We start from the raw sequence: 26,530 nt of genomic DNA on the forward strand, positions 1-26,530 counted from the left end.
ATAAGAATTCCAAAATTGTTCAATTCTAAAATATCGATTATCTATCCTACAGCCATGTGCCAAACAGAAAAACAATAATGAGACATCGGCTTCTGTGCAACCATAATTTTGAGTAATGGCCTCAGCCTGGACATCCCTGTAAAAACACTCTGGCTCCGCCTATGTCTTCTTTGCATATATATCTGACTGTCAAAGTGCTTTTTTGCTTCCTCTTATTTACTGGCCTACATCCCCCACTTTGCTTCTGTCTCCATCCAACTTTTCCCTCTCTGGTGAGGCTTCTCTGAGGGCAGAGTTAGGCTGTTAATACATAATTCACACTCAAGCTTTAAGGACACATTTCTGTGTCTGTACAACAGGATGTATCCATTACTGCTTCCTTACTCACTCTCGTCCCTCAGTCTTACCTCCTGTGCGCAAAGGTCATTAGGTTGACACACACCATCACAGCTTCTACCTTTTTAGCCTTCCTTTTCTTCTACTCAGCACCCAGGTCACAATCTTTCCCACCCTTTACTTTTCCTCTGACAGCGGGGGTCAGGAAAAAGGCTGCATCTTGGAGGAAGGTGATTGAGTGATATTACCCCTCCCACCTTCCTGAATGAAAACCACTCTACCTCCCAGTGAAGCCATTCCCTTAATGTTTCATGAGTTCCTGCAATGCTTGAAGGTGCTCATGGATGAGTATTTCAACTTGGAATAATTGAAAGGTGGTCTAATTTGCCCCCCCCGCTACAACACGCACCAAAGCTTTGAATTGGGGAATTTTGAACCAATGAATATTCTTTTTCAAAACCCCAACACTTGGCTGTAAAATGTCCAGAGGAAATGTGTTGTTCCCAGACTGTGAAGGTGTCTTTGTGTACTCTGGAGAATGTTCATTGTCCAATTTTAGCTTTTTCACTTTTAATCAGAGTGCCACTTTAACACATGTAAGAGGTGTAGCCGGTGGTGGACTAAGAGCTGTTTATGCTCAACGTGGTTTCTGTCACACCAAACAGATAAGAAACTTTCAAGCTGTGCTCACACCTATTAAAGAGGTAGAAGAAGCCGAGGGATTAAAGTGCTTTGACTGTTGAGGAACATGTGCTTGTCAACAGAGCTGCTGGATCTCAAAACATTCTCAGATTTCAAGAACAGTTTGTACGAGCATTCGAAACTATAAAATATTATTCCCTACGTCTGAGTTTGGTGTTCAGAAATTCTAAATCTACTGCAGCCAAGCAAACCAAGGACTGAAACTTATTTCAAACACGATATTAGTTCCCAATATCATCCATCCATCCATCCATTTTCTATACCTGCTGAATCTGTTGGTCGGGTCGCGGGGTTCCCAATATCAATCCTCTCTATTTGAACTTTGTTTTCATCTTCTTTTTTAATCCTGGCTCTGTCCCCGATTTTCCGATTTCAAAAATCTAACTTGTGGGGTCTTGAAAGTATGAATTTCTGATAAGGAACTCTGAAATTCTGACCTCCCATTTCTGCATGTTTGCATTGTTAGTGTTAGAGTGTTAGAGTTCCTGGTGTTTCTGTGACAAACTCCAAACAAGCCGCATCAGATTTTCAGTGACAGGATATTGAATCACAGTTTAAATCTTTATCCTGCCCTCAAACCGCTCTTAATTTTCTATAACATGAACTTTGAACTCCAGTGTCTAGACATCCACTTTCCAGCAGCATAAGGGATGTTAGCCAACGAAAGGTAACTCTGTATGCTTAGACTAAAGAGAAATAGAAAGGGGTAAGACGGATATTTAATACGCAACTGCTGCCCTCAGTGATGGAGTACAGGGAAAGGTTTCAAAAGTGCTGGTTACCTCACAACACAATGGACAATAGCCACTGGAATGCTAGAAAGAATGGATCATGCAGCCACTCATCACACTATACTCACTAGTGTTTCTCAAAAATAAACCCAAATGACTCTTTAACCAGTCCACAAAGTGACAGACTGTGTTTTATCGAAAAGTCTAAACATGTACCAGTACCAAGAGTAGAAGCAATGCTTTTGGGATTGAAAAGCTTTTTTTTTTAAAAAGAAGAAAAAAAAGGTATTTTGATATAAAACTAAGAAATCGCAAAACATTTCAAAGGCTTTTGAACGGGATGTGTTGGAATGGATCAAATAATGGAACTATAACAAAATACTCACTAAAACCTAAATTCAGTACTGTCCAGAACATGTTACAGTTGTGTAGCACAGCTGCTTGACGCACTACAGTATGATCACAGTCTAAATACTGCTCCTCCTAAAATGTTCAGTCATAGTCTCGAAATTCTTCTTATTAAAATACGTCACAAAGTGTTTTTGGAACAGTGGTGTTACTATAAAACTCTACGAACCGGACGCAGACTATTCTCAAACAAAATGGGACCAAAAAAGACAAATCATGCCATGACAGCAATATGATAAGTCGTTACAACATTTTCTTTGATGAATGAACATTTCAGCACTTATCTTACCACACATATGTTCCAGAGTAGAAATAGTGCCTCTGCTTTTGGCAGCCCAGCGCCATAAAACCCTTACATTTTAATTCCTCTCTGTGTATTTAACTGTCACTGCAGCCCAGAGCTCTCCAGCATTACTTTTAAGTTGGTGAAGAGCTGCAGTGGTGGCATTTTCGGATCCGGCAATAAGAAGCTGGAAGAGAGCAGCAACAAGCCAACCTTGAACTACATCTGAACTAAGCTGCACAATTTCAGCCAGATGCCTGAATTAAATGCGGCCACGTACGCTATTCTGCTGCTGTCATACTTCCAGGGCTGTATGCACCTCCACTCTACCTTGAACTGGAAAGCAGGACATGAATAATTCACATTTTTCCGTGTACACACAGTAATGCCTGTTGTCTGAGAAAAGGACCGATCAGTTGACCAAAAACATTTTGTAGAAAACTACATAGTCTGAACTGCGCATCAACCAGCTCTGTAGTTTAATTAAAAGCTGTCGTGGCCGACACTGTTGCAAAGCGTAATTACTTCCAACTGAGACTTGTAGATTCGAGTGGTGACCAGTTTTCCAGCAATCCACGCGTAAAAGCTCAACAAATAATTCACATTGCATATAAAGTATTAAAAACTCAAGCAAAACTGTCACTTAACGTCAGCATTATTAACCGATCCAACAGCGTAATGAGGCACTTAGCGCACCAACAAACGGTCTGTACACAGGAGCAGGTGTTCAGCTCATTCTAATCTGCTCTGGGCTGCATGAAACGCTGCAGGGATATTACAGAGAGCAATATGCATTCAACAGATGAGCATGCATGCATTCACACAGGTATGAGCAGGATTTAGTTTTTCATTCTTTTGTTTTCTTTTTTCTTTTCTTTTTACCGCTGATTGAAAGTCAACAGTTTGTTAGAGGCTGGATCCACACTGTTCATGTCCCCATGCGATGTCAGTCCAGCGGACAAGTCGACAACAAACCGGTGCTCTCTTCCCCTCTGTGTATGTTTCTCTTGTTGCTAAAAGCGCAGGAACATCACTGCTGCGCAAACTCCGACAACAGCTGATCACAAACCGGTTGGTGGTCCGACTCCCTTTGGCTCTTCTCTCAGCACGAAACTGTTCCTCACTGCATTATGATGAAGCGGAACGGATCTGCCACAGGAGCTGCGTGTTTACTGTGTTATCTCTCTTCTCTCTGACTACACCCCCCTCCCCTCTCTCTCTCACACACACACACACACACACACACACACACACACACACACACACACACACACACACACACACACACATCAATGTTGCATTTCAAGTCACCACACATTTGTTCATTTTTTTTTTGTAAGAGGTTCTGCAGAGAAAAAAACCCCCACCATTAAGAGCAGCTTATTCTTTTTTAACATCACCGTTAATTACGCAGGGGTTTGATAGTAACCTGGAACGCAAAGTGATGTCAGTAGAAGTGAGGCTGAGCTGCATCTCGTGTGGCACATAAGCAAGATCAAAACGTGTATTTTCTCTTTAATGACTCTCAAATGCCTCTGCTGGTCAGTGCAACATGATAGTATTAATCTTACAAAGACGGTTAATGCTTTGCAGTTTCCACTTCCTTGTCAGCCATATTCAGGTTTAGGATGTTCTAAGCATGTAAGCAAATAATCCTTGACAACATAATCATATCATGTAATATGATATCAGTATATTTACTATACCTGGTTACCTTTAGTGATCTGATGACATGTGTTACTATCCATTTCCAGTCAACTTTTATGAAAAGATTGGCTGGTTACTCAATCGTTTCCTAATTACATCGCTGACTATCTGTGAATAGAAACAATAATTACATAATTATTCCCTCTCACAGGTAGTTATCCCTTCTATTTGGTGCCAGGGGCAAATGTAATAACAAAGCGCTTGATTGCTTTTCAATTAACTGTAAAACTAAACTGGCAAACTAAAAGATGTTCCTATCAAGAGATTCTTAGATATCTCTTCTTTAGGAAACACTGATCTCTGTGTGTCTTTGGCGTTGATGATTCTCACCAGTCAATGCCTCCAGTGTGCTCTCAGGTCTTCAAAAATGTCCCTCACAACCACAGATCCAGACAATAATGAGATCATTCATCCACTCTTTCATTCATCATATCAACTCTATGTTGTATTTTCTTTTTACCTTATCAATATAAATCTTTCTCAAGGTTATTAGTAAACTCTGCGTATTTCGCACTAAGAAAGTTACGACATTCACAGGTATGTACGCAGAATTATGCCACACAAAACATAACCTTCATCACCTTTGTGTTACACTGATATTTGTTTATCATTCATTTTTATTTCATTTATATATATTTCCTTATTTTAAAGACTACATAAAAACTACAGATATGCAGAATGTCAGCTTTTCTCAAATTGCCATTTTATGTTTTTTTTAACCCGCTTTGCGACATGCATGTATGTAAGCCTTATCAACCAGGGTTATAAATCAACAGTCTTTGGTTGATTTATAAGCTTTGTCTTTGGCACCATTGGTTAGGTTTAGGCACAAAAGAATTGTTGTTTAGATTTTGGTGAAATAAAAGTCACATGGTTGTTGGCTTATCATGTGAAGCATCTATACATAAGATCAGAATCACAAGAGAATTCAGGCTCAGAGTTTTCTGATTGGGCCACAAAGGTTTCTATTCATCAACATGTACTGACAGCTACAGGTGAGTCTTAGTTGTGAGTCTTAGTCAACGAAGGTGGCTCATATTTACTGCTTGGCTTTGCTTTGTAGTACTGCAGTGATCTGATTTGATCTGCGATAGTTTGCTAGCGATAGACAGATGCTATATCAAACAACCTGCTAAGTATTTAATAAAATTGCCAAGAAACATCCCAGATGGTCTGTGTAAGAAACCATGTGGTGCTTCAGGTATACTTGGTCAGGTTTAGGCATCAAAACAACTTTGTTAGAGTTGGGAAAATGTCCATGTTTGTTCAAGTTTTGGAAACATGTTTTTTCTAAATATGTGATGTGAGGTTTCAGAGGTGTGTCACTGAGACACTGGTGCTAAAAAAGACGGCTTTATGTATATATATATATATATATATCTACTTGGGTTGAAAGAGTGGGTTGATGGAATTTTTTCCCTTGCTCATGCTGGATATAAACAAATCCCTTCTCAATGACATCCCACAGTAAATGATGGGGAAGACTGCCGCACAATTACCTTTTAGTTTGAATTCCCTTCATTTTATTTGTCACAATAGTTTCAATACTTAGCAAGTTTCCTTGCTAAGTTGCATTTGACGGATAAGGGGAAGAAAGAAGACATTTCGTTCTAAAAAGTCTGCAGTTCAAAACCAAACCGCTTAATTTGTAAAGTCAGACTACCGGGGCTTCAATTAGCTTTGACTGAAGATGAAAAATGTGTCTTTGGAGAATAACAGAATAAGCTCTCATGTTGGAACTGCATTAGTAATAGATCTCAGAACTGTGTGGACAGTGGAAAGCACTTCAGTCACCAAAAACTATTTGAAATACAGTGTTATAGGAAAAACAGTTTCCCATTTTAATGTTGCAAACATGAAACACAATAGTTTGTGGCCACAGAAAATACGTATCACATGTCAGCATGTGGGAAAAAAGAATGGAGCAGACAAGGACAGCAGAGCTGAGCAATGAGGGCAGGACATAGAGTATCAACAAAGTAAAAAGAAGGACATGACAAAAAACAGGTCATGATGGACCTTAATTCTTGATTCTGTGCACTCCATCTTTTCAATGCAAACACACACACAGCAATAACGCACACACACACACACATATAAAGACAGCAGGTGAAACATGAGCTTGGGTAAATCTGATACCTTCTCAATAGTTTAGCCACACAGCCTGTATCTGCAGTTCAGTCTACACACACGCTCACAACATAAAAGAGTGCAGGAATGTTTGGCTCAGGCTACACGGCACTCAGCTGCTCATTAATTTTTAATCAATAGAAACCCCCCTCTGTGGTTCACCACACCGTAGGGAAACACCTAAAGCTACCAACACACATGACATTTACTTTTTTTCCTTTCTCTTTCTAAATGTGACTACCTTTAAATATAGCTCACGTTGAAATGCAACTGGAATCTGCAAAAAGCCTGGAGCCTCGACAAAAATGAAGCCTTTTCAAAGGAGAACAGCGAAAACAAAGGCTTTGTTTGGCTCATGTCAGGATCGCGTTACAAGCAACCAACCTGAGACACCTGAACACCTCTGACTCCAATTAGAGCTTAGAAGCGGATAAGTCACACGCACAGAAACAGTCATAAATCTTACATAACACAACTTCATCACACACCCTCCTATGGTCACACTTTGCCACCCACTGGCCCCCGTGGCCTTTGCATTATAGTACCTATTTTTTTGCAAATGTTTATGAGGTCACTCTTTAACGAGGGGAAGTAAAAATGGGGAAGACTTCCTCTATTAAGATCAAGCTGATAATGTAGCTTAGGGGCAATCATCCTGAATACGTAACTACACTGTTATGCACAGAGAGAGCTGGTGTAATGTGATCACAACCTCCTTCAGGAGATGTATGTAATCTACCAATTCCGCACGAGAAAACAAGGCTCGAATCTACAAAAATACACAAAATACATGATTTACTTTGTCAATTGTGCAACTTGTTTTTATTCAAATAAACTTGTGATTATTTTCTCGTTGGACTGAAACGGTTTGGTTCTTAAAAAGTCAAATATTTACATTTGAGGAAGTGCAATCTGAGACTTTTCGCTTAAGAATGTCAGCCATCAGAATACAGTTGTGTAAATGTTCACTTAACAGATCAGTTTACCTCTTTGACATATTTTGCTGTAAATTTCATAGAGGACGAAGACAGAAAACAAACAGAAATGGTCCTTAGCTGAAATCAAACCATGCATTTAGGATTAAAGGATTAAGTTTGTGAAAATTATCTAAAAATGTCACAAAAGTCTCAAATGTTCTTATTTTATGAGTTGCTGAAATCATAAACACAGGTTACATTAGTTGTGTACTGACAACTGGTGCAAGACTGATGCAGGTGGTGTACTCTGTGAGTTTGGTAAGGTTTGCAGAAGATCCCGAAGATCAAAATGACACGTGTCAAGCTACACTAATGTTACGAAAAGCCTTTGACTTTGATTCCCTTAAGAAAGTGTGGTTAAAGTGTTCTTAACATTGTGTAAGATGGACTAGAATACATTTGGATGCGAGTTGCATGATGGTATTGGTTAGAGTTACATGGGCTAATGAGTGAATGTAGAATACATAGATGGTATATTTAGATTTACTGTGTTAAGAGACGTTTGTGTTGCCAGATCTCACAAGAGTGTGCTGCTGAAACACATACAGGCCTTAAACAAAGTCGACTTTTTCCTGATTCATCCAGTTTATTGTCAGAAGATGCTGAGCTTGCGTAAAGCCATCTTGTTTCTGCACATTCTTCGGGTTTGCGTAACAAAGCTGTTGTGAACTCTCAAAGTTGTTGGGACCCTGCGGACTTGATTTCTGTAGAACACAATTGTGGAATACCTCTTTTTCTAGATTACAATCAAATGCACAGATATGGAGCATGTCCTTCAAGTGCAAGCAGCAATGTTATCAAAATAATGCTTTTCTTTAGAGTTTTTGACCATGAGCAATACAAGCTAGACTGACAGCAGGTGGGGGTAATGTCATGGAAAATCTATCTGCAAAAGGATTCCTGGCATCGATGAACACAAAGCAGGTTTCAAAGTTACAGGCCTGCAAATGTTTCATGAGGAAGGGAATTCATTTAGCTTGTTTGGGTTTCAATTATGCACACCAAAGAGAAGTAAATAAATAACACACATTATGATTTCTACAAAATTTGTGGGTTGATTTTTAATAGATTCAACATAGTTTTTTTTTTTATGCACACCAAAGAGAAGTAAATAAATAACACACATTATGATTTCTACAAAATTTGTGGGTTGATTTTTAATAGATTCAACATAGTTTCAGCTGCTTCTATGAAAAAAAAAAGATTCTAAGTAACATTGTGCCTTTAAATGACCAATACTCTTCTTCCCTTGTATCTTGTGAGGGCGTCAGCATTGATCAGGAAGAGGAATAACCTCTACATTTCAGTCTTCGATGTTGTTGTATGCATGAGTGTGGAACCTGGCAGTGCTGGACTATCCCAGGCTCTTTGATCCCCAGACAAATGCAACTTCAAAGATAGGGATTTAAATGTAGGTGTGAGCGTTACTGTGCGTGGGTTTGCAGTCCATGTGTTTATGCCACTGATGTTGTGGTGCACAGGTACACTGTGTCAGTTCAGGCACTTGCAAGGTGCAGCCGTCGGCAGCTGAAGTGCATGAGGCTGCACGTTGCGGATCGGGAGCTGTCGACTCAATAATTCCTCTGAGCTACACCGGCTTCTCTCTGGACAGCTGCCACTCTGGCTCTGTAGTCTCACAGAGAACGCCACTGCATCTTTCATGCATACTGTTAGAAATGATGAAAGGATGTGCGCTTACTGACACTAGATTATATCAGGAGTCTTTTCTTTAAAAGGGAATATATGAAAATGAGTAAAAACAAATACACTGCACACAATGTTATGCAAAGTGGATGACAAGGTGCTTCAAACTCCAACACAATGGGGTTTTTATCTGTCACACATGTCACGATGCAACATGCAAATCAACAGGCCTGTACATTTTTTTAATGAACCTGCAGGAGGAAAGGAGTTCAGGAAGTCATCCAGCTTTACCTTTTTAACAATACTGGAAATAAACTAAAAATCTTTACTGAGGGATGCCATCTTTTTTTTGTGCCTCTTCAAATATTTCTTTGTAAGATCATTGTGATTATCTTCTTTTCTCTACATAAATTATCCCACAACTGCCTTTCTGCATGTTAAGTATCTGAAAATTTGCATTTTCTGCATAACAAATACTTTTACTGTCATACCTCATATTAGGGTGGCCCTGAGGTATTAAACCCCTAAACACGGAACCTAACCAAAACCGCAACAGTGTTTTCAGAAAACACGACAACGACAGAGATAAAGCAACAGTATCTAAAAAGACGACATTTTGTGAAACGCAAACTTTTTCTTTAAAAAAAAACAAAAACATTTTGTAGCTTAGTTTTCCACTTTGTGGCCACATTAAGATATAAAACTTCACATATGACATTTTATTTTGTATAGCTTTTAAGCACACTGGGTTCTTATCAGGCTTCTTGGGCTACTCAGTGGAACTTAGCCATCACTTATTCCACCCGTGCTTTACAGTGGAGCAGAGCTGGAATATAGTTTGTTTAATTAGTCCACATTAAATGAATCAGCACTATTTTAAAAAACTGCTTAACTTGTTCATTTCATGCATAAGTGTAAAATATCATCTTGTTACATCTTCTTCTCCACAGTGCAGAAAAAAAAAAAAAAATTGGGACTTTTGTTTGGATAAAAGAAGATCTCTGTTCAAGTTTGAAATTTCAAAGATCCTTTTCCACAATTTTCAGCAAGCAGTAAGCTGTATTCCACTCACGTGTTGTTCTAATGATACACACATACACACACACACACCCATATACTCACACACATGCAAACGATTTGGATTCAGGCCTTGGCCTGTTTGCTGTCTCAAATGCCAACAAGTCACCACGTGGCCTCTGTGAAATGTCACTATGTCAGGTTGCAGCAATTGCTAATGGTGGTCTCATTTATTGCAGTCTGCTGAATTAACCTTTTGTCTGTAATAATCAGGCAATCTCTGGCCACAAGTGACTAGACATATGTTTTTATATAAGTTTTTTCAAATGAGCAGTATAGAAAAAGGACTGAATTAGAAGGAAAGATAATTGTTACAGAACATAAAGATAAACAGTGAGCTTTGTGTCTGTCTGAATGAAGACCTCTGCTGACTCCACTTGCTCTCCACATGAATGCTACTTCCTCGTAATGCACATACTTGTTGAAAGGTGTGACCAATGTATCAAGCATGGCATTTCTACACTGTTTCAAATAGTTACAAAGAAGTCACCATGATTCTACTAAACAGTTTCTGTTTTGTAATAAGCTCACATTGTAGGCAGACTGTGTGAATATTTGTTATTATATCCTTTTCCCCTCTTTATCATACCACCACATCAGTATTTTACAGGGGTAGTATGCCGCCCCCTTGTGGCTATTGTGTTTATTGCAGATAAATTGGAAGGAATTATTTTTTAAAAACACACAAAAAAATGAGCTATTTTGGGTAACAACAAAGTGAATGAAACATCTGTTTACTCTAAAAACAGTCAATTTCTTGATGATATTGATTCAACTTGATTCTAGAGCAGTCATCATCATTTCTACATCTTATCAGCTGATACAGAACATCTCAATGCTATTCTGATGGACTCGGTCATGTTAAATGGTGTAGAAAAAATTAGTATGGTAAATAAAGTGGAGCCTATTCCTATGCCCGGTTTTAGTTTTTCTCATTTATAACTATTGTAAAAGGTTTCCCTCCTTAAATATCTTGCTTTATTTCCTGTTCTTGAGTTTATTCCCATCTTTTTCAATTACCTTGATAGTTTCACCTAACTTTCTGTATATTTGTGGCTCTAGCCATAAAGGCCTGCAAACAAAGCCCCCTCTTCCTGAATGAGGTCCATTCATTTCCAATCCTTTCTCAATGACACTACCTTTCTATTTGTGTAGTTCCTGCTTGGACTGAGTGACTGCTTTTTGTTCAGTTTGCCTTCAAACTTGTTCCTTTTTAAATGTGTGAGTTTATTAACGTTTCTGAATTTTATTCATCCCTCTTTTTCTTGGTGCGAGTGTTCCGTGTGCTTTGAACAAACCAGTTTGACCATTCTCTCTGACCTCTCAGCAGTGTTTTCATCCGCAGAGCTGCTGTTCATTTGTACTGTTCTGAGTTCTGACTGCTGTGTGTAAAAACCCCTGGAGATTAACAGTTTAATACATGCTCAAAACCTGCCATCTGGCACCAACAATTATGCCACTGCCAGAGGGGCAGAGATCACACATTTCCTCATTTTGATGTTCAATTTGAACATTTACTGAAGGTTGTGACCATCTGCAAGGTTTTCCTCACAGCACAGCTGTCGCAAGCATAGATTTGTCACAATTATCAACTTTTAGTGCACAATTAACTGATACAATTTTTTTTTTTTCATCAAAACCCCCGTGCCCACAGTTATGCCAAACAATAGGACCAGAGCAATCTACAATTCAGGTGTTTTTTTTAGGGCTGGGCAAGTTAACTCGTTATTATCACGTTAACTCCCTAATTATTTAACTCCGACAAATATTTTATTGCGCATTAGCGCAGGTTTTATTATTTATTTAATTACTGTAAAAGTCTGTTGCTCACAGGCTTTTATTTTGTAAAAGTCTGTTGCTGTCTGCTGCGGAATCGGAAAAGAAAGTAATTGGCGGATCCACCAAACATGGAGAAAGGTACGGAACTTTTACTCGGCCATTTTCATTCTAAAGTTCTTCCAGACGGTGGAGTCGACAGAACCAAAGTCATCTGTAAACACTGCTAAGTTGAATTGTCTTATCACCGTAGTAGTTCCAGTCTAAAATATCACTTAAAGGCAAAACACACAACTGATACCAGCAAGTCATTCAAGGAAACAGACAGTGGAGCGAGGCTTCTACATAAAAACTACATAAAAATGCTGATGTTAAAAGTGTGTTTGCACAACAAATGTTATGACACTTTCATTCATATGGCAGCACATTTAAAATAAAACTAAATGCTAAAAGCTATACATTACTTTTGATTCAATTTTTGGATTTTGCGTACAAATGTGATTAATCGTGATTAATCAGTGAAATCATGAGATTAATTGGATTAAAAATTTTAATCGTTGCCCAGCCCTAGGTTTTTTTTTCTTCGGTTTTTGGATTTGGACATTTTTAAAATGTTTGTATTTGCGTGCCATCTCAGCTCACGTCTGCCATTCAACTGCCCTGCAACTCACAGCAGTGAGCGTTACTCTTAACTTAACCTCAACAAGCACCTTTATCGGTCAACGTAGGGACTTTTTAAGCCCCCCTACTGGCTTCCATTTCTGAAAAAGATCTAACAGTCTGGAACCAACAACTAAAGAAAAAGAAAAGCAGGAACGAATGACTAACTAACTAACTAACTAACTAACTACTTACTTACTTACTTACAGGGAAATCACGAAACTGAGACTCAACCAGTATCTACGACGTACAACAATCTAGAAAATTACATGACTGACCGGAGAACTATAAGTACTGGGAGGGTTGATGAGTTGAGTGGCAACAAGTGGGAGGAAAAACAGGAACAGGTGTGAAATGAGACCAAGCCACAAAACCAAGATGACTGAGGAAATCTAGGGGTAAAGACAGAGAACATAAAAACATAATCTAACAGAGGACTGAAAACTAAAACAGAATACAATTAGAAAACTACAAACAAAATACCAAACAGGAACACAGAGCAAAAACTAATTCACAGCACGAAAAAAAGGACTAAACCAGATCAAGGACTAAGAAATCAAAGACAGAAACCAACACACCAAAAATGACACAGAGACCAAAAACTGATATTTGGGACAACCCGATCACATTGTTTCCATTATCCATGACACCAGGGTAAATAGAAGATCACATGCAGCTGCGCTTGGACAAATATTAGGTGAAGCACCTCGAGATGAACAGTTGGTGGTGCTAACTTTCTCCTCAGGTCTCATCATTACAATTGAATTTGTACTGGTTTACTTTCTCTGTAAAGTACCCTGAGATTATTTCTGTTGTGAATTTGCCTTATTTAGATAAACTGAATTGATAGAACACAGCAGAAGAAGCGGGCCAAACAACATGATTATACTCAAAGAAACCTGAAATTACAGAAATGTCCGGTTTATGGAAGTTTAATCCAGCTCTTGATATAAAAGTTAATGAAAACTATTATGATCATTATGGAAAATCTGTCATTACATTTGTTATTACACTTACTCATTAGCAACTGTAGCCTAATAGGGAGTGTGAGAGCGAGCTGATGTTACAGTTAAGCTCTTCAAGTCAAAGTGTGGCCTAACAGAGCCTGAATGTCTACAAACATAGTCCTGTTTGACAGGAGGTTATCTTGAACTGTTAAACATTCACATTTACAGTATTTGACTGTTTTCTGGCCCTGGGTCCTACTGTTGCTTATTCAGCTTGCTGAGAGGGTGTTCCCACTCTTAGTTGCAACATTGCCAACACACTTTAGTTCCTCATTTGTTCATCAGTACACACTATAAGTGAGAGGGTGTTAAAATGACAGTGTCTTCAAAGGTGATACAGAGTGGAAGAGTAGTACTGTAGTAGAAGGTTAAATGAGTGATTTATTTTTATTTTTTATCTCCATCTTTGCTTCTTGTGTGGCTAAGCCGCTGTGTTGTCTGTTGTATATATGTAAAGTATTTATGTGCAAACCAAAATGCATTGGGAATGTATAAAAAGAAGTATCAAGGTATCATATAATCTGTTAAGGATTGCAGCAAGAGGCCTACAGTTGGGGAAACTCCATTTTAAATACAGCATTTTTATACGATAATGTCAAGAGCATCTGCAGAAAGTATGCCTTTATGTGTCTGCAAGCGCTTTCAAACCCTTCAGTACATTTCATTCTTTCATGTCTTGTTCTGTTTCTCACCATCTGACCAAGAGAAAGTTTTTTTGGCCGGCCTCCCATCAAACCGCAGGGTAAAAATGTACAACAGTAACTCTTCATAGGCTCCATTTCCTCCTTCTGTCTCTCTCCCTTTGCAGGTTACGGTGGGAGCAGTGGGTTGATGTGAAACAGTGTACAGTGTACACACATATTCTGACTGCTTCCACACTTCCTTTGATCTCTCTGTTATAATCTCTAGCACTTTCACACTCACTTTCAGCTTGCTTCACCTTGGTTTGAGTGACTTTGGTCATAGAAAAGAAGTTTACACAACTTTAAGAAGAAAACTTTTAAAAAACACTCCCCACATCATAAGTTTTGAGAGTATGTGGCTCGTGCCCCAGCTCAAGGTGACCACATCTCAACCGGTACCTAACTTTATCTTCAGCTCACTACACTGTGTCTATTCCTGCCAACTATAATGGGAAATGGTTTTCCAGCCTTCGAGCTTTCCTGGAGCAGTGCACAGTGCATTCTAATGTTTAGGTATGTCTTAAAGCTTTAAATGGAAGCAGATGTTTCCAGTCAAAGAGTAAAAGTTAACATAGGGTTGTAATCAACTGAAGGATTTTTTTTCCTTTGTATTTTTCTTCTAGTAATTTGGGTCTATTTTTCAGCCTAAATGAGCCTGCTGCGCTGCATTGTACACATGGCCAAACTGTGCCGCCTTGCGCTGAGCTATGCAGCCACATATGGGAGTGATTACAGTCCAGTGTTTACCAGAACTCACTGAGGGACTGACTGTACGGCTAAGCAGAGCAGAACCAGCCTATTTCAGTTTCCCCACTTACAACCTTCTATGGAGTTTCAGACAAATGAAAACAATGTAGCACAAAGACTGCGCAAGCAAGCAACGCTGTTCCAGAGATTAAATGGGACTAACTAACGAATCACTTCACAGAAAATTAGTCTAACACACTTTGCATAGTTGCTTAAATATTCTACATTTCTAGAACACATAAAGGTCTGTTTATAGATCTGTTCTCTGTATGAAAAGATGTTGTATGAAGCTGTTTGGGGTTTCAAAGAGAGAGCTGTGTGAACTGGCAAAGGGAACACCTAAATCTCAGAGCAGACTGCTGGCAGCCAATTCGCGATTTTTTTTTTGTGATGCATTGTGGGTAATGTAAGTGCCAGGTTTTGACAAGAAAGATGAACAGAGTAAAAATCTAAATCTACAATGTCAAAACTTTCTATTTCTAGCTCGTAAGATGTGAATACTTTATAGTTGACTTACACAAGTTATTGTAAGCTTATCGGAAAAAAAAATGTTGTCATTTTGGGATCAGTTTGAATGCATTACAAATGACCGATAGAAAACACCAGCATTAATACAAATAAAAACATAAATACTTGTAATTAGGCCCAAAATCATTTATATCCATGCCAAATTTTGATTTATGTTTCAGGTTTTTTTCTGGTGGGTGGAAATGACAACAACAAATCATGAAAGACAGTGAGATATTGCATTAAAAGTATTAGTGATAACACTCATAAAAATGTAAAAACATGTTCAAAATTATTCAGCTCCTCTTCTACTTTTCTCACATGAGTGCCTTTCTTTGCACCACAGAAATTCCTATCATTGCCAATAAGATTTTTGTCTGGCTCTAACTTTGATTTTGGACCACTCTTCTATGTCGATCCTCCGGTCTTTGAAGTTGGAGGGCTTCCTTGTCATTACTTTGCTCTTCAGTTCCACTCACAGTCTGGATGGGATACTGATCAGAGGTCCATTTCACGTAGCAGGTTTAGGGAAAACTCTGAGTAGGTTAACCCTGAGTTTTCCGTTTCACAAAGAAAGGTAACTCAACCCCGAGAAAAAGGGGTAACTCTAGCCTGTTTCACAAAGAGAGGTAACTTAACCTCACGGTCAGTTACCGGAGTAACAGACTCTCTGAACCTAACCTGGTCGGGACCAGGTTTTATTCAAGAAACCTTGAGTTTCTTTCTGTCTCCGCCCTCTTTCAGCCACACACCCCATTTGATTTCCTCATTCATTCAGTCAGCAGAGCGAGTTTTTCTAGAAGTCCATTAGGCACAGTAGGAGGCAACTTTTTTCACGAACATGTCCTTTTGACAACGATCCCGTGGATGAAGGTGCAGCATTATTGCGCAGAGAAATAAATATTCGTCGGAGATGGTTATCAGACCGCGCATAGATTTTTGCATTTACAGACAATTATCTTTTTGAGCGGCACCATCAGAATGTGTTGGGACAAAAGAAAAAAAAGACATAAAAGACAAATAAATATTTGTATGAATAGGCTTAAAAAAGACATATATAGGCCTATTATATTTTATAAAGGTACTCGTGTCTTGGGGGTGGATTCCCTCCGGGGATTCCCTCAGCCACTGCCCTCCCGTTAGAGGTGGTGGTGCTGGGCAGCACCGGTTTTACGGGCATCTGCCTTCTTTCTGTTGGCTCAGTAGAAGTCTGTGTTAGTTTAAATTGGCTTAATCATTTAACAGAACATGATATAGATGATGACTAAACTGTCCTTCGGAGTGACTGTGAGTGTGTATGGTTGTTTGTCTCGTTTGTCTCTATGTGGCCCTGTGATGGACTGGCGGCCTGTCCAGGGTGTACCCCGCCTCTTACCCATTGACCGCTGGGATAGGCTCCAGCCCCCCCGCGACCCGACTGACGGATTCAGCGGTGTATAGATAATGGATGGATGGATGGTATAGATGAGAAGACATAGTTTATGTGTGTGAAAACAGCATTATGTTGGGAATAAAACAACTGCACAGTCAAATAGCCACTTAATATTTATTTTACAGTGTAAAACATGATCAAAATGAGGTACCTCCATGCCGAGGTCTCACCTGTTTGAACAATGTTTTTATATTTCATCTTAAACTGCTGCCAAGAGCGCTTCTCCCCTGCGGGATTGCACCTAAATGAAATAAATGAATAGGCTACCATTCAAGCAGTTTCCCTGTAATATTATTGTGATTGCAAAGGAATACATTTAAACTTACACTTTTGCTGCTGCAACGGTGTTGCACTTATTTCTAAAAACGTATTGAAACTCGCCGTATGAGCGCATTAAGATTTCCAATTCGAGGTTGGTGAAAAACGTAGCCCCTCCTCTTCCCCGTTGCCAAGGTGACTCGTCGAATCGGGGCTCCATTGATGCTGGCTTTTTAAAGTTGTGGTGCACGCGCTAAACTCAAGGTGAACTTACTCAGAGTTGATTAACCTCACTCAAATCAGCGTTTCTGGAACCGAAAACTCAGGGTTTTCTATCTCAGAGTAGATCAACTCAGAGATCAGGAATAGACTCAGAGTTGGTTGAACCTGCTACGTGAAACGGACCCCTGGACTCCACAAAATGCTGTTATGGTTTTCAAGTAACCATTTGTCCACCACTTTAGCTGTATGTCTTCAATCAGTGTGGCGTTACAAAAACTTACAAAGTGACCTTAATTTCTTTCTTTTGTTTGCTTATTTCCCAAAATCTAACTGTCCTTTTTTCCGAAAGATAGAGGATCGTCACCTTGGTATTACTCTGATGAAAAGGGAGCAATTACAGTACCAACATCATAGGGCAGACACCTGAATTCTCTCCATGAATATCAGCTATAGCTGCATGATATCAGGAAAATATGCTATATGCATTACTGTAGTGGCGATTGTTTGTCAAATCAAACATCTTATAAGTTGAAACAAGCCACTACTGAACTGGGTTTCGTACGCAGGCAAAAGAGAAGTCCAATGTCCAATACCTAAAGATTGCGTTTTGTCGGTTTATTTTTCCAGCTGGCAAGCAAATAATACAGATACAACCTTTATTTGTCCTCTGCTGCTTCTCCTGCTCTGGTAAAAAACCATAGGCCCCACCCCAATCCATCCTGGTCCTATACCACTCCCTATATTTATAGGGACTGGACCCACAGTTCTTCTGCCTAACTTAAAACAAAGAAACAAAAAACAAACAATTATTAACCTACAAGTAAATTCTGTAAATAACCCCCCAAAATTTAAAGTAACCCAAGAATAAATTTGAACAAAATTCAAAGTAAAGAAAGATAAGGAATAAATAGCTCCAACAATTACCATTGTTGAATTATTTAATATTGCGATGATGATATGACTTAAATGCATTTTTTAGATACACTTCACCCTACCATAACCATTCTTTTGTCATGTTGTAAAGCCCAACTGTTTGGGAGGCCCAGGGAAATAATGCTGCCCTGTTGGAGCCTGGTCTCAATCCCAGCTCATCAAATACCACTGCTTAATACGTTGGATACCCTCGTGCAGGCCTTCTTTTTTTGTTCTATAGTAAGCGTGAGAGAAACCATGATCCTAATCATAGCCTAATCATAACCAGTTCTGTTGCTGAATTTGACCAACAATTGTTGCCAAAGGGGGAGTTAAACAGGAAGAAACATGATTCACAGGAATGCAAACCTCAGCCTTCACTTAAAAGTAAGTGGAGAGAAACTGGTCTCAGCCGGGAGTCGACCTTGATCTACAAAAAGAAAAAAAGAAAAAAATACTTTCACTTTAGCTCTGCGGCCACCCTGTCAACCTTCTAATGCAGAACTCGTTGCTCTTTGACAAGGTGGTGTTTGCTCCACATGTAAAATATTTCTGCAGCCAGTACGTCACAGCAAAGGACACCCTGTGGATACGTGAGAAATGACACCAATTTTGAGAGGGAACGCAATACCTGATGATCTGGTTCTGAGAAAGGGCTGGAACGATGTATACCTTGTTTAATTTAGAGGATGTGTTGAGTCAATTCTTCAATTAAGACATAAATTGATCGAACTGCAACCCACATCTTTCAGATTTTGAATTAATACCGTCTACATTACGAACTTATTTTCTCATGTCAGACACAAACCTAATAACCAATACATTTTATATGTGAGACAATTTACTATATGAAAAGCAGAGGGGTTCCCTAAAGAAGTGTCAGTCAGTTCATCAATGACACTCCCTGACGGGTGTTTTATAACAGACTGTAACGCAGAGGGACACCCAGCAGCCCAGAGAGCACATCATGCTCCCTCCATGATTTGCTTGTATATTCCTCGATCAAAAAACACGACTGACATTCAAGACATATGTTCCCCATTTCCATAAAGCTTTGAAGCTTCTGTAAAAGCTTTAACAGGAAACCACAAGAGGACAAGCCCTAATGCATATTTCCCTTTTTAAAAAAAAAAACAACTAAAGATGCATATGCTCGCTGCTCCATCTCATGTTCACTTATAAAACTTGTGAACGCAGCATGGCATACTTCAGCTACATCTGGATCCAGTCTCATGCCAATCTGAGGAGCTGCAAGCTAGAGAAACACTCCCGGCAACTGCAGTCACAAAACATTTGGGTTTGGCAGCAGGCAAAATGAAGACACTGATAGCATTTCAAAGCAAATTAACTCAATTAACCGTTCAAGTGAGAAACTGAGGGAGAGAAGGGGGATGAGAAGACAATCTGCTCCTGCATCATTAACGGGGATGCGCTTGCAGGTGAAGTTATCGCTGCTTTGTTGTGAGAAGCTTTTTGCCTAATAAGTGAATGGGGGCGTGCATTGAAAGACATCATGACATGGGAGTGAGGTGATTAATGAGCAACATACTTTTAAAAACCATATCCAGGTCAAACCAAATGTTTCCCACCTGCATTTTAAACAAACTCCTTATCTGTACATATTCGTTAGGTTTGTGTTACAACATCCAACCAAAGTAACGTATTCTGATCACCCATTGTTAGCTGGAGGATGAATTGGCTTTTCTTTCCTCGTAGTCGAGTCAAACTGCTCTCTGCCAGCGCATTCCTTTCCTGAAATGAACCACGAATGTTCTGAGAAATATTGATGACAAACCAAAAGACTCCACACTACGAAGCTAGTTTCCACCACATCCGAATTTGCTGATGTTGCCGTTAGATTCCTAGAAAAGATTCAGATGTCTGATACTGGCTTCATCAGAGAACATCTTCCTTGTGTGCTCAAAGCTTGAATGTTTGCTGGTTTATGAGCATTCACATAAGTCCTGTCTGTCTCTCTGGCACTGTCTCGTTTGCCAGTTTGTGGTCAGTCAAGCCAGTGCTTTCTTGGCTCCTTTGAGTATCACCATGTAGCCTAGTCTCATTCACACAGGATCAGCAGAGACTTCAGTGACAAGCAGCCTCCACAATCAGACACTCAGCAATCGTTATGGAAAATAATGGAAAGAGATTCAAACTAGGTTAGGATTTGTTGTTCCTGGAGGATGTCCAAGTTCTCCTTCTGTGAAGCCCAAGATTTGACGGCGAAAAACATGCTTTGTGTTTGCCTACTTTTGCACTGGCTTGGTAAGGTCATATTTCTTGAAGGAGCCCTCCACTTAACTGTAACACTGTTTAACGTGGATGAAAACTGATTCAGCAGAATCAAAAATATTTACATTTTTTCAACAAATCATTCGTCTTCCTTGTCAACACCCTTTTTCTTTGGTATGTGTGTGTAAGTGTGTGTGTATGTGATTAATGTGGTATACCAAATAAGCCCTAAGCAGTTTACTGTAAATTGTTTACAACTCATCTTGGCAACCATCATTTTTGTTTCCTCAACCTAACCAGGAATCTCTTAGCGCATTTGAATGACACTTAAAAAAATGAAAAGAGAACAATATTTGTGTTAGTCTGACCAAAAACGGATTATTAAAATGCATGTAAACGAGTTAGTTCGACCAACATTGAAAGCAATCAAGCTTCTCAAAACTAGACTAACAGTAAGAGCTCACCTCTGGTCAGCAGATAAAAGAGCCAAGCGTAAATTCTTTGGTTTATATTTTCATGCACATGAATATACAATAGAATATTCACTACTTCTGTTTAGCCATCTGTGTCCACAAATTTTGTAACTGTGTACAACAGTTTCCAAACAACTTCTCTGGCACTTAGTTTATGTCTGCACAGGACTTCAGTCCCGCTGCTAAAAGATTATGCTATGTCGTTATTTTGCAACGTTGTTCTTACTTGAGATTCCCTCCTGATCAGTTAGTGCAGGGGTCCCCAACCACCGGGTCGCGGACCGGTTCCGCGAGACATTCGAAACCGGGCCGTGAGATTGGGGGGGGAAAAAAAAAAAAAAAAAAAAAAAAAATTTTTTTTTTTTTTTTTTTAAAAGACATGGAAATCGGGAATTCTTTCATTTCACTCGCTAGATTCTATACTTGGAAACTGCATAGATTGCATTATGGGAGGCCGATTGTGCACGTTTATTTTTTTCAATGATGACTGTCTGTCTGTCATCAAATCCTAATTTGTAAAAGCATCTGCTAAATGTAATGTCTGTTGAACGTAAAGTACAAAAAAAAAAAAAAAAAAAGTATCCCCCCCCCCCCCCCCCCCCCCCGGGCCGCGGGAACAAATTGCAGAACCAAACCGGTCCTTGGTGCTGAAAAGGTTGGGGACCCCTGAGTTAGTGATCTATTGTGTTTTCACATTAGCTCACTTAAGACGGCTGAGGTAGTGTTTAAAGAAGCATCAACTGTGTTGTACTAATGGAAAACTGAAAATAAAAAGTCGAGCTTTGCTACTACTTGTGATGGAAAAGGGACATCAGTGAACTGACTCCCCATTTGTGCCAGCTCTATATTTGACTTTCACTTGCTTTCAGTTTGTCTTATTCATTTCTTGTTAAGTTCTTCTGGAATTTACCACTTTAATCTTTAGGAATATCCCAAGTTTTTCCCCCACATTAAAGTTGTTGGTGACGTTTCCCTTTAAGCCCTGATAAATATAGGGGTGTTACATAATAATAATAAAAGCTAATATAAGCAAATAATCTGTACAACCATCCAACTTCAATCAGCAAATCCGGCACCGTGGAGGAAAATGGAGGAAAAACATTCACTGTTTCCAGTTGTCCGTCCACGTTTTCTGCTTCCTCCTGCACCTCTGCAGCTACCTGCTGTCACTGAGAATACCCGCCAGCTGGCAGTTTGCTGACATTGTAAGATAAGGCTTAGTCACGATCAAACGGCGTCAAAAACACAGTTGGAAATCATAATGTGATGTGCTTATACCCAAACAGATTACCTTCAGAAGATTAGAACAGATCATGACAGCTGTACAGTGCTAAATTAGATTTTTATGCAATTAATGGATTACTTGACCCACAGATTAACTATTTTGAATATCAGTTAATTGCTCATTAGTCATTCTCTCTGTGGCAAAAATGCAAATAATCATTTGCATCAGAATATCCATTGAGGGGATTTTGTTGCTATATACTTAATATTTGGGAAATGTTTGTGCTTTCAATAGCTTGCTAGATAAAACAAGATGTTTGGAAAAAAAAATTATGGCCATTTTCCACCACTTTATAAATCTGACATCGAACAGTAAAATGAGAATATTCAGATGGACTGATGATAAAACAGAAATGAGCTGCAGCCCTTCTTTTAAGTGCAAGAAGATGTCTTGCATACTGAGACTGTCTGCTGCCTGGAGATGGAAAAGAAGCCAGATCAATGTCTCAATACAGTCACTTCATGACATACTTGTACAGGCAGGCATGTGGAAACACTTCAGCCAGCGTGTGTTGAAAGCAGGTTTCTAATATACAGCGAGTGTACTTATGAAGCTGTCACAAGGTCTTCTGTGTGTATGGCCATGCATCTCTGCAGCACAATAAATTATACACAGACCTCTCAGCAGCAGCCCTTTCCTTGAGTGTCTTTCCTATCCTCTCTTTACAGCAAAGAATCTATTTCCCCGTTCAGTCGCACTTCACGCCCAGCTCTGATTGATTGTCTGTTAAACCGCTTGTGCCTGAGAGACAGACTGCAGGAAGATTTTCACTGTGACTCTGGGTGAACAGTGTACAGACAAAGGTACAAGCTCCTTCACTACGCAGGGTAGATCAGGCTAATTAGAAGGTGTGTGTAAATTTAAAAGTAAGCGCTCACTTGGCACTAAACTGGCCAAATCTCACTCCGGCACACACAGAGCACCCTGAACACTGTCCGTGCTTCTATTTGGAAAGTGAGACCTGGCAGCCTGGAGGCACACGAGTCTCACCATCACACATGTAGTGAGACAAAGTGGTCCACCATAAGAGCAATGGAGTGAGATCCGTGAGTAATCTTGCACTGCTGCACACCTCCGCAGACTGTCTGAAATAGCAAGAAATTAGAGTGGAGGTGGGAGTGGTGAGATGACTTGATTGGAACGATTATCTACCTTTATCAAGTCTCATATTAACATAAACTGAATATTTTGGGGTTTAAAGATGAAAGACAAACAATCAATCCACTATCACTCACAAAGAAAACAACTGGATCAAAATGGACCCAGTTTGGGTTATTTTCGGCAAGTACCCATAAAATATTCTGATCCAGCCATATGTATGCAACTTTAGCCATTTTATTATTTTCTGCAAACTTTTACAAATATAACTGAACACAAAAAAATACATATTTACCATTAACAATCAGATGATGCACTGTAACCGAGCTACGCAATCAGAATTTCCAAACAAACAGTCCCCAGCTTGGGGGAAGAGAACTGCAGGCATATGAGAAAGAAAGTACACCCTCTTTCATCTATGAAGGTTTTACACGTCAGGGCATAAAAAATCATCCGAACCCAACCAGGTCTTAACCTCAGATGATCAAAAACATTATCTATTTAACAAAAACTAAACCAAAAATGCAGAAGCAGTGTGTGAAAACTTAGTTGGTCTTTACTGCTTCCATAGGAATTAAGAGGGTAAATAGCAGCCAGGTGCTGCTACTCAAATTTACTTGATTAAATGATACTCAGCGAGTGTGAGCACCACCACAAAAAAACAGAAGTTTTGTCAGTTTGTTGGTTTGGTGCATTCAGCTGTATGTTAACACAATGCCAAGGAGTAAAGACGTCAACAAGGATCTTATTGAAGCAACTGTTGCTGCCCATCAATCTGGGAAGGGTTATGAGGCCATGTACAAACTATTTAGAATCCATCTTTCTACAGAGAGAAAGATTATTCATAAGTGGAAAGCATTCAATACGACTCTCAATCTTCCCAGGAGTGGACGTCCCAGCAAGTTCACCTCAAGGTTAGACTGCACAGCGCTTAAAGAAACTGTGAAAACCCCAAGAGCTACATTTCCTAAGTTAGCACTGTAACTGTTAAAGTTCATGACAGCGCAATTAGAAAAAGACTGAATAAGTATGGCATAGGACCTGGACACCTTGCAGTCATTGAGTCCACCATGAACTCCTCTGTATATTCTATTCTAGAGTCAGATGTGAGGCCATCTGTCTGACAGCTAAAGCTTGGCTGAAACCAGTCATGAAAAAGTCATCAACAGGACAATGATCCCAAACACAGCAGCAGATCTACGACAGAATGTCTGAAAAAGAGAAGAATCAAGGTGTTGCAATGGTCCAGTCAAAGTCCGGATCTCAACCTGACTGAAACGCTGTGGTGGGACCTTAAGAGAGCTGTGCATAAACCAATGCTGCAAACCTCAATGAGCTGAAGCAACGTTGGAAAGAAGAGTGGGACAACATTCGTCCACAATGACGTGAGAGACTGACAACATCTTACAGAAAATGATAACTTCCATTTATTACTGCTACAGATGGTTCTACAAGCTGTTGAATTATGGGGTGTACTTAGCTTTTCACACAGTGCTTCTGCATTTTGACTTAGTTTTAGTCAAATAAATAACGAGGACATGATTTTTGTTTTTATTGATGTCCTGCTTTTAAATAAAATAGGGTGCTCTTTCTTTTTCACATGACAGTGTCATCAAGAGGAATACTGGGAAACTACATGTAAACAAGCTGGACCACAAGACACCAACATTTGATGGATGACTCAGACCGCATGAAGAGAGGGAGCAGGTTGCAGAGCAGGTCAGTCTGTCTTCCTGTGGAAGTGCCCACAGGAGGCTACATATCTCAGAAAACAAGTCCTTCCATGCAGCGAAGCCATACCAGCAGCACATTATGCGGTCCATTTGTCACCAGGACCTCCTGCCTTGATGTGTCTGTCTCCCCAGAATGTGTTTGAACTTATTGCTGTCCAGCTGTGCCTCCCTGGTACAAGACATCCAGTGATCTCATGCCAAATCATGTAATGCCCTTTTATTTTTTTTCATGTTTTCTGTTTTCCCTCTATGGCTCACATAAATATAGCGTTTCATTGTATTCCCCATCAGCACCCGAGTTTCATTTTTAAATGACGATGGACTTCCACTTAGTCAATATTGCGGAGTCAGGTGCAGACGAAATTTGCCCGTGCGTAACGCATCCATCCACGGTCCGATGAAATATGTGACTGCGCGGTTCTCAGATCACAAAAATAACAACGATGGTGTAAACGAACGGCGAGGTAAGGTGTATTTTTAGTCATAACGGAGCTAATCGAAAACAATCTTACGACCACGCTCATTTTAGACATACGTATCCGTGTTGGGATATCCCTCTTCTCCCAGTTTCTATGCGCGCACTTACGGCAAAACCTGGCCACAATAGATCACTGGGCTACGAGGCGAAAGACACATTTAAACTCATTGTGCGGCATTGTGAAAAGTGCCACTTCAAGACTGAGAACGCTGCTTCTATGGGATTGTCGAGCCATTTTGATCGCCCCCCTTGTCCCAGACAGAGGGCGATCAAAAAGAGGACCTACCTGGTTATCTCGAAGCTGCAACCCTTCCTAAGGAGCAGGGCTCTCTTCCGCATGATGCCTTTGTCTCTGCCGAGGTACACATCTTTATCCGAATTCATGAGTGCTGGACGAGCAGGTAGACTCTAAGAAACAACGGCGCTTTGGTTGAGCAGAGAAAAAGTAAAAAAAATGTTTTAAAAAAAATCGAGCAGTGGGCAGACAGAGACGGAAGGGTAAAAAAAAAAAAAAAAAAAAAAAAGATAGCTCAAAAATTGAGAAATAGAAAACGTTCCTCTGACGCGCGGTTTACCCCAGCGGAGGAAGGAAAGTGAGCTTTCCGACTTTCCTCTCCTTCGGTTAGACAAAAGAAAGCGCGTTGAAGCCTTCAGTGGTGCATGTTTTCGGGGATGGTGGTACTTCCATATGAGCAGGCTGTACGGGGCTGCTGCAGCTGTCACCCTTAGCGGACGGAGCTGAGGAGTCTCCTGAACTGTGTGGAGCTCACAGATAGCGCTCCTTGAGCTTCAGCCCGACACTGAGTGGCTGTTGGGCAGTGACTTCATGAGACCGACCGTGGAGGAGAGACAGAGATGTTAGATTACACTAGGCTAAGTGTGTGCGTGTGGGTGCGTGCGTGTTTGTGTGTCTGTTTAGGGTTGAGTTAAGCAACTATGAGCATGATGAAAGAAGAGAAAGTGCCTAAACGAGAGCTGAAAGCCCACGATACATAGGTATTCTGTTTAATTCAATAAAGTCTGAACTATGGA

At 39.9% G+C, this 26,530-nt stretch overlaps 1 protein-coding gene across 7 annotated transcripts in view; it reads right to left on the reverse strand.

Moving 5' to 3' along the window:
• Positions 1-26,322, reverse strand: part of garnl3 (GTPase activating Rap/RanGAP domain like 3) — a 79,426-nt gene extending 53,104 nt beyond the window's left edge. For 4 of the 7 annotated variants that reach the window (XM_075455159.1, XM_075455161.1, XM_075455158.1 and 1 more), the window contains exon 1: positions 25,785-26,322. In XM_075455159.1, the coding sequence (XP_075311274.1) occupies positions 25,785-25,882 (98 nt within the window). In that variant the 5' untranslated portion in view covers positions 25,883-26,322. Of the gene's footprint in view, positions 1-3,342; positions 3,652-25,784 lie in introns of those variants that run through there. The other 3 variants (XM_075455163.1, XM_075455162.1, XM_075455160.1) reach the window with 2 other exon arrangements.
• Positions 26,323-26,530: the final 208 nt, after the last annotated feature.

The sequence above is a fragment of the Odontesthes bonariensis genome, chromosome 22 (assembly GCF_027942865.1).
Source record: "Odontesthes bonariensis isolate fOdoBon6 chromosome 22, fOdoBon6.hap1, whole genome shotgun sequence".
Lineage (NCBI taxonomy): Eukaryota > Metazoa > Chordata > Actinopteri > Atheriniformes > Atherinopsidae > Odontesthes > Odontesthes bonariensis.